Source organism: Spinacia oleracea, chromosome 2 (genome assembly GCF_020520425.1).
Source record: "Spinacia oleracea cultivar Varoflay chromosome 2, BTI_SOV_V1, whole genome shotgun sequence".
Lineage (NCBI taxonomy): Eukaryota > Viridiplantae > Streptophyta > Magnoliopsida > Caryophyllales > Amaranthaceae > Spinacia > Spinacia oleracea.
The window spans coordinates 29,757,598-29,773,188 of record NC_079488.1 but is presented as its reverse complement, the minus strand read 5'-3'; the positions used below and the strand labels follow the sequence as shown (position 1 = coordinate 29,773,188).

At 33.7% G+C, this 15,591-nt stretch overlaps 2 protein-coding genes across 2 annotated transcripts; both read right to left on the bottom strand.

The window, feature by feature from the left end:
* Positions 1-8,675: 8,675 nt before the first annotated feature.
* Positions 8,676-10,027, bottom strand: LOC130467306 (replication factor A protein 1-like). Its single transcript, XM_056835781.1, has 4 exons — positions 9,896-10,027; positions 9,509-9,776; positions 9,336-9,417; positions 8,676-8,820 (listed from the first exon to the last, which is right to left on the bottom strand). Exons 1-4 carry the CDS (start codon positions 10,025-10,027, stop codon positions 8,676-8,678), a joined length of 627 nt encoding a protein of 208 aa, XP_056691759.1.
* A 1,125-nt stretch (positions 10,028-11,152) lies between these two features.
* LOC130467305 (uncharacterized) lies at positions 11,153-15,338 on the bottom strand. Its single transcript, XM_056835780.1, has 7 exons — positions 15,190-15,338; positions 12,229-12,361; positions 12,028-12,143; positions 11,864-11,984; positions 11,584-11,763; positions 11,449-11,502; positions 11,153-11,338 (listed from the first exon to the last, which is right to left on the bottom strand). Exons 1-7 carry the CDS (start codon positions 15,336-15,338, stop codon positions 11,153-11,155), a joined length of 939 nt encoding a protein of 312 aa, XP_056691758.1.
* Between the last annotated feature and the right edge of the window lie 253 nt (positions 15,339-15,591).

Sequence of the window (15,591 nt, the reverse complement as noted above, 5' to 3'; positions counted from 1 at the left end):
TTGTTCTCTTGGAGTTATTTGTTTTGGTTGTCAATTTGCAAGTGTGTTTCCAGTTATTTGTTCTAGTTGTTCTGCTTGTCAGTCTACAGTATAGTTCTGTTCCGTAAGCGTGACTAGTAGTTGTTCACTTCCACAAGGGTGGTTGTTCAGTTATAGTTAGCAGATTCTGATCTCCTAGTAGCTGTTGAAATTCTGAATTGCTAGTCTGTTCAGATTCTTATCTCCTAGTCTGTTCAGTTCTGCAAGGGTCTGAGCTGTCGAAGTGTTTATGCCCTTCACGTGCAATTGTGCTGCTCATTTTTGTTTCTTCCTGTGCAGTTGTGTTGTGTAGTTTTCGGCTGTTGTTTTGCATTGATCGTATTATTTCATTTTAATTACATTCATTAATTTTCCTATTATATTGACTATTATTTTTTTGTTTACAGGATGGTAGATAGAAGGAGAATGCTCGATAAAAGGGTGGCAGGAAGGGCATAGATTGAAGTTATTTTGCGCTAATTTTGGACAAATAAATTAAACTAGATAGGTTCTAGATTGCTTGAGCTATTATTTCTTTTTGGAGATTCATTAGTTAGCTTAATTGATATATTTATATTATAACAATGTTTTTGTTATTAGAATGATTGTTATGGATATTTTATTTTAATAATAAGTAAAACTAATTTTGAAATAAATGTTTTATTTTTGTAATAGTTGGCTATTTTGGTATAATATTTTCGTTTTAATGAGCGATTAAATAAATGCGTATGAAACTGTTGCTATAAGCTCGCATTAAAGTGTTGTAATAGTTGTATCAAGAAACGTTGCTAAAGACTTGTGTAAAAGAGCCGCAATAGTTATATCAAGAAATGTTGTTATAGACTACAAAAGCGTTGCAATATTAGAGCAATAAACGTTGTCATAGATTGTTGATAGTGCTGCTACAGATAATAAAAGCGTTAGCCTAAACACTAATGTTGCTTGAAATCCTAAATAATTGTTACTAAAACTTAATAACTGTCGCGTTATATATAATAAATCTGTTGGCAAAAGTTAAAAATCGTTGCCTAAGAAAAGCGTTGCTAATGATAACTATGGCAGCAGTTTTATAAAATTGTTGCCTAAGGCATCATAACTGCTGCCATAGAGTTATAGCAGCGCCACCTATTGGCAACACCATGTTAGGTGTTGCTATAGGTCTATGGCAACATTTAATGGATCTTTGCCAACACTTATAGACCGTTGCTATAGCCCTATTTTCTGAAAATGCATGCAATAATAGTTTAATTCTATAATGGGTATCATTAATAAAGTTAATATTCCTGGACATCATGCGGTTACTGGAAAATATATTCTTTTGTGTGTTAATTTTGTGCAAATAAATGCAACCAAGTAGTTATTCCAATGAACGTCAGATGAACTCTTCAGTAATTGGATAAATATTATAAACGTTAACGTAGCTTAACTGCATACCAGTGTGCCTTTGCATTCATGAGCAATTAGAATTTGGTGACCAGTGGGCAAGTGATAAAAGCAGATATACCAAATTAGAAAAATGAAAACTGGGAAATGTATTTTAATCTATTCTCTTAAAGCAAGCAAATATAACTCACATATCATCCCTCACGTCATATAAATGCAATGCATAATAATTGGAATGTTCCAAAATAAATAATTAAAACAAAAAGCCTAGGTAAACTATAATGACTCTAGTTATCCGCGGTGCCTTTTTCTTGTTTAATCGAAATAATTCGCTGGTACTTATTTGAAGAATGCTCAGTAGATGTAAGATTCCCATCGTCTTCAAAATCTTTGGAACTTCTTTTTTGGTTTGGAGTGATACAACTATTGGAACAGTTGTCGTCCATGTCCTCACTGTGTATGGTGACAGTGTTCTGCAATAATATTGAAATAAATGTTAGTGCTTAGCCCTGGAAGAACATAGAATTAAGATGTAAATCTATAAGTGAACTTAGATAATGGTAAAAGATAATAATATTAATACATCTCCGGCATTCACAGTCTTTGAAGTAACATCAATTTCCTCGTGCTCAAGCTGCTATATATATGAAAAAACACCAAAAAAGGTTAGTAAAGGATACAAAATAATACTATAGATTACGACAAAACTTAACACTACCTTTTCAGGAGTATTAGCATCTTGGAAGGACTTTATGAGGTTTTCATTATCAGAGATTTTCGTGACTGTGAATATTGGACAATTTTGCTTAAGATTATAATCTGTAATCCTAATCTTAAACAAATACTTCCTTTCCAAAAGTTCATCTAAATATTTAGGAAATGAATCTGAATTGCATTCCTGCCATCACCATCAACAAATATATGTGTCAATTAACATGGTTACATACAAACTTAAACCATCAAATAAGATAATATTAAATTATAGAATTGTGTACTACCTGTGCCTGATATTCCCTAATGGATAAAGCAGATTTACCCAAGATATGCACCACTTCACGATCAAATAAAAAAAATGAAGCACTTCCAGAATCATCAACAACCCGAATTTGGACTTTAAATCTTGGAACAAGGTCAACATTAGTATTGCACTTATCACACCAAAACTTTGTCACCCCGCATCATCATTCATCTCTTGAACTTTTTTATAATCTTTCTTACATGCGAGGTAGAACCACCCATTTTCAGTTTCTATAGAGTCGATCACAGCTAGTGTCACACAATAACATACCTTTAAGAAAAAAATATAGGAAAATTTGGTAATATTAATCCAACCTTTGACCGATTTTCTTTTATTAAGCCCACCTACGACATATTTTTTAATAATCCCACCTTTATTACCCAACAACTTTTATTGGGCCCAACAGGTCATAAAACTGTTGTAAGCGGCATTATTTCTCTACATGGCAGTACTCTCTCTCGATATATTCAGTCATCGTCATCAATTCATCACCATCTCGTTGAATTTTTCACCGATTACCGGCCACTTAAGCCCAATAAAAGTCGTCGGGTAGTAAAGGTGGGATTATTAAAAAATATGTCGTAGGTGGGATTAATAAAAGAAAATCGGCCAAAGGTTGGATTAATATTACCAAATTTTCCAAAAATATATTCTCTTATGTTAAATACATTACACAGAACATTATTATATAAGAAAAGGTTAGAGATTAATCACTTGCCTCTTGTGTCTCGCGTATCTCATCAACGTGCTTTCTCTCAGATTTTTTTAGGAATTCAGTTTCATTTTTCTGAGAGGTATGACTACTTAGTTGAGTCACCATTTCTGATGAAGTCTTTCCTCCTTTCCCAAAGCTACAAAAGACAAACGATATTTTTAAATATCGGTTATCATTCTTTTTACTTTATGAATTTAAACATGAAATATATATCTCTTATAATACATTTCTGCGTATACATACAATATGAAGTATATATAGACCTTCTCATTTATATACCTATTTTTAAAAGCGTTGATTTCCTACACATTTGAATTGGTATGGAGTCTTGTTGCAAAAACTGAACTTGATAATCCATTAGTACCTTTATATGTATAAGATAGATATATTATATAACTATAAAATTATTCATAAACCATCAATCAATTTATTCCATACCTTGCCAAGTCTTGATTTTCGCAAACTGGACTATAAGTATAACTTGACAATTTGGGTGCTCAGCCAACCAAGTTTTCAATTCATCAGCATAATGATTCCACAAAGTGCAACTTATCACATTTTTTCTGAAATTCCCCGTGAACATATTAATAATACATAATTCAAAATCTTTATATAAAAAAACATTCTATAACGAAAATACCTGAAGATGGAACGACTGTTCGTTCTTCTGATCTTCCTTTAGCTTCAAGCAATCTCTCTTCCAATGCCCTTTCTTCTTGCAGTAGAAGCATTCAGATTCAGAAGTGGGTTGACTGACCTTCCTCTTTTCAGATTTGGCGCCAGCTGGTTGCTTAGTCTGGCTGGCCTTGTTGCCACCTTTCTTAGCATTCCTCTTCTTTCCAGATTTCTTGAACTTGCCCCCACGCACCATAAGCACATCTTGCTTATCACTTTTGAGCGTCTTTTCTGTGGTCTTCAGCATACCGTGAAGCTCAGTGAGCGTTCTGTCCAGACTATTCATACTGTAGTTCAGTTTGAACTGATCATACCCGCTATGAAGAGAATGGAGGATGGTGTCTATAGCCATTTCCTGAGAGAATTGCTGATCCAGCCGACTCATATTCTCAATGAGTCCAATCATTTTGAGAACATGTGGACTTACGGGCTCGCCTTTCTTAAGCTTGGTCCCAAGAATTTGCCTATGAGTCTCGAATCTTTCGACTCGAGCCAGATCTTGGAACATGTTCTTTAACTCACTAATGATCATGAAAGCATCTGAGTTGATGAACGTTTTCTGTAGATCTTAACTCATGGTGGCGAGCATTAGACATTTCACATCCTTGTTGGCATCAATCCAACGATTGAGGGCTGCCTGAGTGACCCCGTCGCCTGCGGCTTCGAGCATCGCCTCTTCCAGGACATACTCCTTTTCTTCCTGCATAAGAACTATTTGCAAGTCAAATCAATTCTAAATTATTCGAATTTCAACAAATTAATCATAATTACAAATTAGGTTGTATAATTAACAAGCATAGGCATTCAAACTTGTTAAACATATACAGTAGGTCAATCAAAAATTCAAGATTTATCAACAAGAATCGCAAATATTTAATTTAACATCTTAAATTTACCAACTTTTGCGTTCGAAAAACTAAAACCTCCGAAAAGTCATAGTTAGGCTTCGAATTTGGGAATTCTGGGTTTCGGCGAAAAATTACTCTTTTTGTCAAAATTTTAGAATGCCTTTTACCTGCGGAATTGACACAAAAATCACTCGATTTGGTTGAGTAACGAACATTCTGCCGAAAAACTGCGTACATATAATTAAATAAACGCAATTTGCAATTAATTAACAATTACGAAAATTTATCACCCCTTTTAATTCCTTGCAAATTTGTAATATTTAACCATGTTTATGCAATTTAGATTATGAAAATAATAAGACGCTCGTGATACCACTGTTAGGTTATGATACATATGACAAAACATAAATCATGCGGAAAAACCATAAAGCCAGGAAAGCATATTAATTACACATAATTATTTAGCATAGTTTAGGTGCATACACTTTGTTGCGTGCCCTCCCTCGTTGCGCCCGAACCGAACAAGAACAAGTCTTTAGGACTCCAAGTGTCGTCCCTCCGTAGATAGTCCACAGCACGTCCGGATCCGCCTTGAGCTTGATTAACTAGAATCGCCCTTAAGGTAGTATAGATTTTCGGCTGGTTAGGGGCAAGAGAGTGGCTGAATTTTTCTTCAAAATCTTACCTTTAGAATACTTCAATTGTGTCTCTAAATAATGACCCTAGGCACCTATTTATAGAGGTATGGAAAGGGAACTGGAATCCTACTAGGATACTAATTAATTAAACTAGAATCCTATTAGAACTCTAATTAATTAATTTATCCATTTAGGATTAGGAATTTAATCATATATCAAATCCTAATAGCTTTAGGATTCGTGTATGAACACAAACACACACACGCACGGGAGCCCACGAGGGGCGCCTATGCGCGCGCGGCCTGCGAGGTCGCAGCCCATGCCACGAGGCCAACACGCTGTCGTGGCCTTGGCGCGCGCTAGGCCTGCCTTGCGGCGGGCCTGGGCGCTGCCTTGGCTTGGGGCGTTTGTGGCGCGCTGGCTTGTTGGGCGATGGCCCGGCTTCGTGCTGGGCCTTCGTCCGGCAGGCCTCGTCCGATGCTTATTCGTACGATGCGCTTCCGATTAAATTCCCGGTTCCGGAATTCATTTCCGATACGAACAATATTTAATATTTTCGATTCCGGAATTAATTTCTGTTACGAACAAATATTTAATATTTCCGTTTCCGTAATTATTTTCCGATTCAGATAATATTTCCGATTCTGACAATATTTCCGTTTCCGGCAATATTTCCGATTCCGGCAATATTTCCATTTCCATTAATATTTTCCGATACGTACCATGTTTCCGTTTCCGGCAACATCTACGACTTGGATAATATTTATATTTCCGATACAATCCATATTTCCGTTTCCGGCAATATCATCGTTTCCGGAGTATTCATTTCTTGCTTGTGACGATCTCAGCTCCCACTGAAACCAAGATCCGTCGATTCCGAATATCCATAGATGGAGTATTTAATGCCATTAAATACTCGATCCGTTTACGTACTATTTGTGTGACCCTACGGGTTCAGTCAAGAGTAAGCTGTGGATTATATTATTAATTCCACTTGAACTGAAGCGGCCTTTAGCTAGGCATTCAGCTCACTTGATCTCACTGAAATATTAACTTGTTAATTAATACTGAACCGCATTTATTAGACTTAACATTGAATGCATACTTAGACCAAGGGCATTATTTCCTTCAATAAATAGATGTCATATTTCCGGCCCTTATTTGTCAAGATTTGAAGATCTCCGTGTTTTTTTTATGCATATAATTTTTCAAATGTATAGTTTCCATATCAGCACTGTATATTATTATTATATTATTATCGTCTTTGCTTTTTTACGATGAAATCTTGCTTTATATATTACCCAAAGATTGCTGAAATCTCTGAAATTCTGACCAACTTTATGTAAGAAAATATTACAAAGTGTATTTATGTTAAGCAATCTATTTATGTAAGGTCGTACAGGGATTTCAGCAATCTTATTAGACCATTTTAAGGAAAGTAATATAATGCTTTATTATGTTCTCCACAATGGCTAAGATTGCTGAAATTATGACCAAAATTTAAGGCCTTGTATTATAGGAAACCGTTTTATTATCATTAATGGTCAAGTATATGCGTTATATATTCTAGCAGGCTGCCAAAGCTTTTTTTAGTAATAGATTATTTATTTAAGGAAAAAAAAACATAATAGCAAAATCTTGATCAGAAATGTCACTGTTGTGCATATTTTTCTGATCTTACTCATAGGATTTTCTTTCTTTCTTTCGCAGGCTTGTTGGTGTAGGTGAGGCGTCATTTATCTGCCTTGCAGCACCCTTCATTGATGATAATGCCCCTGATAGTCAGGTACCTTTTTTTCCTCTTAAACCCCTTTTTTGAGGTGTAGGGGACAACTTAAAATAGTACCATCTTGTATTCTGAAAATGCATGCAATAGTAATTTAATTCTAAAATGGGTATCATTAATAAAGTTAATATTCCTGGACATCATGCGGTTACTGGAAAATATATTCTTTTGTGTATTAATTTTGTGCAAATAAATGCAACCAAGTAGTTATTCCAATGAACGTCAGATGAACTCTTCAGTAATTGGATAAATATTATAAAGGTTAACGTAGCTTAACTGCATACTAGTGTGCCTTTGCATTCATGAGCAATTAGAATTTGGTGACCAGTGGGCAAGTGATAAAAGCAGATATACCAAATTAGAAAAATTAAAACTGGGAAATGTATTTTAATCTATTCTCTTAAAGCAAGCAAAAATAACTCACATATCATCCCTCACGTCATATAAATGCAATGCATAATAATTGGAATGTTCCAAAATAAATAATTAAAACGAAAAGCCTAGGTAAACTATAATGACTCTAGTTATCTGCGGTGTCTTTTTCTTGTTTAATCGAAATAATTCGCTGGTACTTATTTGAAGAATGCTCAGTAGATGTAAGATTCCCATCGTCTTCAAAATCTTTGAACTTCTTTTTTGGTTTGGAGTGATACAACTATTGGAACCGTTGTCGTCCATGTCCTCACTGTGTATGGTGATAGTGTTCTGCAATAATATTGAAATAAATGTTAGTGCTTAGCCCTGGAAGAACATAGAATTAAGATGTAAATCTATAGGTGAACATAGATAATGGTAAAAGATAATAATATTAATACCTCTCCGGCATTCACAGTCTTTGAAGTAACATCAATTTCCTCGTGCTCAAGCTCCTATATATATGAAAAAACACCAAAAAAGGTTAGTAAAGGATACAAAATAATACTATAGACTACGACAAAACTTAACACTACCTTTTCAGGAGTATTAGCATCTTGGAAGGACTTTATGAGGTTTCCATCATCAGAGATTTTCGTGACTGTGAATATTGGACAATTTTGCTTAAGATTATAATCTGTAATCCTAAGCTTAAACAAATACTTCCTTTCCAAAAGTTCATCTAAATATTTAGGAAATGAATCTGAATTGCCTTCCTGCCATCACCATCAACAAATATATGTGTCAGTTACATGGTTACATACAAACTTAAACCATCAAATAAGATAATATTAAATTATAGAATTGTGTACTACCTGTGCCGGATATTCCCTTATGGATAAAGCAAATTTACCCAAGATATGCACCACTTCACGATCAAATAAAACAAATGAAGCACTTCCAGAATCATCAACAACCCGAATTTGGACATTAAATCTTGGAACAAGCTCAACATTAGTATTGCACTTATCACACCAAAAATTTGTCACCCCCGCATCATCATTCATCTCTTGAACTTTTTTATAATCTTTCTTACATGCGAGGTAGAACCACCCATTTTAAGTTTCTATAGAGTGGATCACAGCTAGTGTCACACAATAACATACCTTTAAGAAAAAGATATATTGTATTATGTTAAATACATTACACAGAACATTATTATATAAGAAAAGGTTAGAGATTAATCACGTGCCTCTTGTGTCTCACGTATCTTATCAACATGCTTTCTCTCAGATTTTTTTAGGAATTCAGTTTCATTTTTCTGAGAGGTATGACTACTTAGCTGAGTCACCATTTCTGATGAAGTCTTTCCTCCTTTCCCAAAGCTACAAAAGACAAACGATATATTTAAATATCGGTTATCATTCTTTTTACTTTATGAATTTAAACATGAAATATATATCTCTTATAATACATTTCAACGTATACATACAATATGAAGTATATATAGACCTTCTCATTTACATACCTATTTTTAAAAGCGTTGATTTCCTCCACATTTGAATTGGTATGGAGTCTTGTTGCAAAAACTGAACTTGATAATCCATTAGTACCTTTATATGTATAAGATAGATATATTATATAACTATAAAATTATTCATAAACCATCAATCAATTTATTCCATACCTTGCCAAGTCTTGATTTTCGCAAACTGGACTATAAGTATAACTTGAAAATTTAGGTGCTCAGCCAACCAAGTTTTCAATTCATCAGCATAATGATTCCACAAAGTGCAACTTATCACATTTTTCTAAAATTCCCCGTGAATATATTAATAATACATAATTCAAAATCTTTATATAGAAAAACACTTATTTAACTTGTTGTAGATCCTCTAACTGAATAGTGAGTTGCTTTGTATAAATTCCATTCCTCATATAATCATCACTACTTGTTACTCCAGAAAGATATCCAATCACATCTATTGAATGAAAATATAATGTTATATTAGCAAACTATCTATATACTATAACTCATATCATATGTTTCATAAGAAAAGAACTTTATCATACCCACTAAACAGGTGCTATCTAGGCCATTTGGAATGATTGCATCAAAAGGCACCAAATCAAAACCATATGTAGGAATATTTGCCGCATGTAAGACGTTAACACGGGTCAAAATCACAAAATTTATTTTGTATGGGTGACCAGTAGGCTTGTATTCCCCACTATTCTTTCCAACACGATAGTTTGATATAGTATATATTTCCCCCTCCTTGAGTAGAGGCTGAAATGTTCTCAACAAAGATTTCTTGATAGTCGCTTGTATTTTATCACCCTAACATGAAATGAGAAATGACAAACATAATTAAATAATTAATAATGTGAAGACGATAATAAAGTTGTCGATAAAAATTGAAATAAGATTAAAATGATTAACTTTGCATTTAACAACACCATGTCAATAGAGTAAACATCCTCCGAATTTTTGAATGACGCCATTGTCCATAAACGAACAACTCTAACTTGTAGTGTCAAATTTTTCGCAGTAGGATTTATGTCCTTGATCATCGCGATAGCTTGTGCCATTATTGATTGGTGTGTTTGAAAGTTATCGTATGTTTATGTGTTTAATATGCTCAAGTGAGCTCGTGGGTTTTTAATGGTTCATTGGCACGGGTTTTTATACTGCATAGAATATTTTCAAAGATTTTATTTACTAATCTAAAGATGTCAATTATTTTTTTTATAGGCGCTGATTTGAAGAATGCAGCTGAAATAAATAGATGTCATATTTCCGGCCCTTATTTGTCAAGATTTGAAGATCTCTGTGTTTTTTTTATGCATATAATTTTTGAAATGTATAGTTTCCATATCAGCACTGTATATTATTATTATATTATTATCGTCTTTGCTTTTTTACGATGAAATCTTGCTTTATATATTACCCAAAGATTGCGGAAATCTCTAAAATTCTAACCAAATTTATGTAAGAAAATATTAGAAAGTGTATTTATATTAAGCAATCTATTTATGTAAGGTCGTACAGGGATTTCAACAATCTAATTAGACCATTTTAAGGAAAGTAAGATAATGCTTTATTATGTTCTCCAAAATGGCTAAGATTGCTGAAATTATGACCAAAATTTAAGGCCTTATATTATAGGAAACCGTTTTATTTTTATTAATGGTCAAGTATATGCGTTATATATTCTAGCAGGCTGCCAAAGATTTTTTTAGTAATAGATTATTTATTTAAGGAAAAAAAACATAATAGCAAAATCTTGATCAGAAATGTCACTGTTGTGCATATTTTTCTGATCTTACTCATAGGATTTTCTTTCTTTCTTTCTCAGGCTTGTTGGTGTAGGTGAGGCGTCATTTATCAACCTTGCAGCACCCTTCATTGATGATAATTCCCCTGATACTCAGGTACCTTTTTATTCTCTTAAACCCCTTTCTTGAGGTGTAGGGGACAACTTAAAATAGTACCATCTTGTATTCTAAAAATGCATGCAATAGTAGTTTAATTCTATAATGGGTATCATTAATAAAGTTAATATTCCTGGACATCTTGCGGTTACTGGAAAATATATTCTTTTCTGTGTTAATTTTGTGCAAATAAATGCAACCAAGTAGTTATTCCAATGAACGTCAGATGAACTCTTCAGTATAAATAATTAAAACAAAAAGCCTAGGTAAACTATAATGACTCTAGTTATCCGCGGTGTCTTTTTCTTGTTTAATCGAAATAATTCGCTGGTACTTATTTGAAGAATGCTCAGTAGATGTATGATTCCCATCGTCTTCAAAATCTTTGGAACTTCTTTTTTGGTTTGGAGTGATACAACTATTGGACCAGTTGTCGTCCATGTCCTCACTGTGTATGGTGATAGTGTTCTGCAATAATATTGAAATAAATGTTAGTGCTTAGGCCTGGAAGAACATAGTATTAAGATGTAAATCTATAAGTGAACTTAGATAATGGTAAAAGATAATAATATTAATACCTCTCCGGCATTCAAAGTCTTTGAAGTAACATCAATTTCCTGGTGCTCAAGCTGCTATATATATGAAAAAGCACCAAAAAAGGTTAGTAAAGGATACAAAATAATACTATAGATTACGACAAAACTTAACACTACCTTTTCAGGAGTATTAGCATCTTGGAAGGACTTTATGAGGTTTTCATTATCAGAGATTTTCGTGACTGTGAATATTGGACAATTTTGCTTAAGATTATAATCTGTAATCCTAATCTTAAACAAATACTTCCTTTCCAAAAGTTCATCTAAATCTTTAGGAAATGAATCTGAATTGCCTTTCTGCCATCACCATCAACAAATATATGTGTCAACTAACATGGTTACATACAAACTTAAACCATCAAATAGGACAATATTAAATTATAGAATTGTGTACTACCTGTGCCTGATATTCCCTTATGGATAACGCAGATTTACCCAAGATATGCACCACGTCACGATCAAATAAAACAAATGATGCACTTCCAGAATCATCAACAACCCGAATTTGTTGGAAAAGGCTCAACATTAGTATTGCACATATCACACCAAAACTTTGTCAACCCCGCATCATCATTCATCTCTTGAACTTTTTTATAATCTTTCTTACATGCGAGGTAGAACCACCCATTTTCAGAGTCTATAGAGTCGATCACAGCTAGTGTCACACAATAACATACCTTTAAGAAAAAATATATTGTATTATGTTAAATACATTACACAGAACATTATTATATAAGAAAAGGTTAGAGATTAATCACTTGCCTCTTGTGTCTCACGTATCTCATTAACATGCTTACTCTCATATTTTTTTAGGAATTCAGTTTCATTTTTTTGAGAGGTATGACTACTTAGTTGAGTCACCATTTCTGATGAAGTCTTTCCTCCATTCCCAAAGCTACAAAAGACAAACGAAATTTTTAAATATCGGTTATCATTCTTTTTACTTTATGAATTTAAACATGAAATATATATCTCTTATAATACATTTCTGCGTATGCTGATAGGTGTATTTTCCGTCGTTGATAGAAAACAACCTAATCAAACAAAATTTATAAACACCTAAACTACAGGCTATATTGACTATAGTGGCAAGCATAGGGATCGTCCCATAGGAATGGATATGTTTGACTTATCAATCTATGCGTTCACAAGCTAGTTCGAATCAAATTTGAGTTTGAGTTTTAATCTAAAAACACGAAAAGCAAACAAATAAAGAGATTCTAGAGGATTCGGGAGTCGGCAATGGAAATCGAATCAAAGTAACAACAAGGTCAAGACATTCATGAATATGCAACGACATAGCTAGCACATAGGGGAATGAAACCAAATGACGTGCTCGCCACCTCTCGGATGGAGCACGCGAAGCAACCTAGCCTATGGAAGAGCTTTCGCCTAATCATTCACTTGCACGAATTAGGCTGACAATGTCTTGCCAAACCTAATCATACATTCCAATCTAATCCAATCAAATAGCATTCGCGACTACTACTCAATTAGTCATGGATGTCCTATCACTAAATCACATTTAATCACAACATTAATCATGAATTTTCCCTAAAATTCCCCAAATTCAATGCCAAGGCTTCATCCCTAACCTCTAGACTAAACTACTCAATTAACATGATTAACATAGACTAACATTAATCCTAATCATGAAACTAATTGAATTAATGAAGCTAATTGAAACAATAAAATTCAGAAAATTCAAACCACAAAAATTGGGGAAAAACTAAGAACAATCAAAATGAGAAACTAATTCTAGAATTCAAGCATGAAATCAAAGCAAGAATGAAATTAACAAAGTAATCAAAAAATTAAAGAACAAAATCAAAAGAAGAATTAGAATTATACCTTGTAATGAAGAAATTGCATCAAACTTGAAGCACAAAATGAAGAACAAAACTCAAAGCAAAGAGAAAAGAAATCTGAAAATTGATGATTGAATTGAATTTAGAATCAAGAATTTGAGGCTAAGAATCCTTAATCCTAATCTTTAATCTAAGCCCTAAACTAATTCTAGAGAGAGAATTCTAAGCTAAGCCTAAGAGAAATGAAAATTACGTAATGAAAGCCTAATTACAAATGCTGCGATTTCTCGTATTTATAGCCACGCGAAGCCGTGCGACTGCACGAGAGGGTCTGTGCGCCCGCACCAGAACCGTGCGACCGCACAGCTGCACCATGCGTTCGCACCAAAAGCTGTAGAGTTCCTGATCTATTTTTGGCATTTCGTGCGCTCGCACAGAGAGGTGGTGCGCCCGCACTGATAGCTGGTGCGCCCGCACTGGTAGCTCGTCCGCCCGCACAGATTGCGGGCTGTTCTGCGCGCTACTCTGTGCTGTGCTGCGACTGATGCTGCTTGGCGTGTGTTGTTGGCTGCTCATATGCTCATGCCTTGCTTCGTCGCTGCACAAAGAACAAAATCGTATAGCATATCAATAAAATCGTAAAATATATTCTAAAATCGTCTAGCACGCTAGAAAATCGTATAGCACATTATTAAAATCGGAAAACGCATTGTTGAATTGAAAAATTACATATTTAATTCGTTTGACATTTTCGCAAATCATAAAGCCATTTAAATCATCGTCTAAGCCAAAAGTCGCATTATTTAGCACGTTAACACTCCAAATGACCCCACGCTATCAAATTGAGCATAAAAGACATAATTAGAACAAAAACAGCTAGAATATACGCAAGACGAGAAAATGTAACGATAAATGCAAAAATGCAACAAACGAACTAAAAACGATAAAACTAAGCGAAAATAATAATAAAATGCTAATAAAATGAACTAAAATCCTAAGCTAAGAGCGACATTTATATATACAATATAAAGTATATAGACCTTCTCATTTACATACCTATTTTTAAAAGCGTTGATTTCCTCCACATTTGAATTGATATGGAGTCTTGTTGCAAAAAGTGAACTTGATAATCCATTAATACCTTTATATGTATAAGATAGATATATTATATAACTATAAAATTATTCATAACCATCAATCAATTTATTCCATACCTTGCCAAGTCTTGATTTTCGCAAACTGGACTATAAGTATAACTTGACAATTTGGGTGCTCAGCCAACCAAGTTTTCAATTCATCAGCACAATGATTCCACAAAGTGCAACTTATCACATTTTTTCTGAAATTCCCCGTGAACATATTAATAATACACAATTCAAAATCTTTATATAGAAGAACATTTATTTAACTTGTTGTAGATCCTCTAACTGAATAGTGAGTTGCTTTGTATAAATTCCATTCCTCATATAATCATCACTACTTGTTACTCCACAAAGATATCCAATCACATCTATTGAATGAAAATATAATTTTATATTAGCAAACTATCTATATACTATAACTCATATCATATGTTCCGTAAGAAAAGAACTTTATCATACCCACTAAACAGGTGCTATCTAGGCCATTTGAAATGATTGCATAAAAAGGCACCAAATCAAAACCATATGTAGGAATATTTGCCGCATGTAAGATATTAACACGGGTCAAAATCACAAAATTTATTTTGTATGGGTGACCTGTAGGCTTGTATTCCCCACTACTATTTCCAACATGATAGTTTGATATAGTATATATTTCGCCCTCATTGAGTAGAGGGAGAAATGAGAAATGACAAACATAATTAAATAATTAGTAATGTGAAGACGATAATAAAGTTGTCGATAAAAATTGAAATAAGATTAAAATGATTAACTTTGCATCTAACAACACCATGTCAATAGAGTAAACATCCTCCAGATTTTTGAATGACGCCATTTTCCATAAAAGAACAACTCTAACTTGTAGTGTCAAATTTTCCGCAGTAGGATTTATGTCCTTGATCATCGCGATAGCTTGTGCCATTGTTGATTGTTGTGTTTGAAACTATCGTATGTTTATGTGTTTAATATGCTCAAGTGAACTCGTGGGTTTTTAATGGTTCATTGGCACAGGTTTTTATACTGCATAGAATATTTTCAAAGATTTTATTTACTAATCTAAAGATGTCAAATATTTTTTATATAGGCGCTGATTTGAAGAATGCAGCTGAAATAAATAGATGTCATATTTCCGGCCCTTATTTGTCAAGATCTGAAGATCTCCGTGTTTTTTTTTA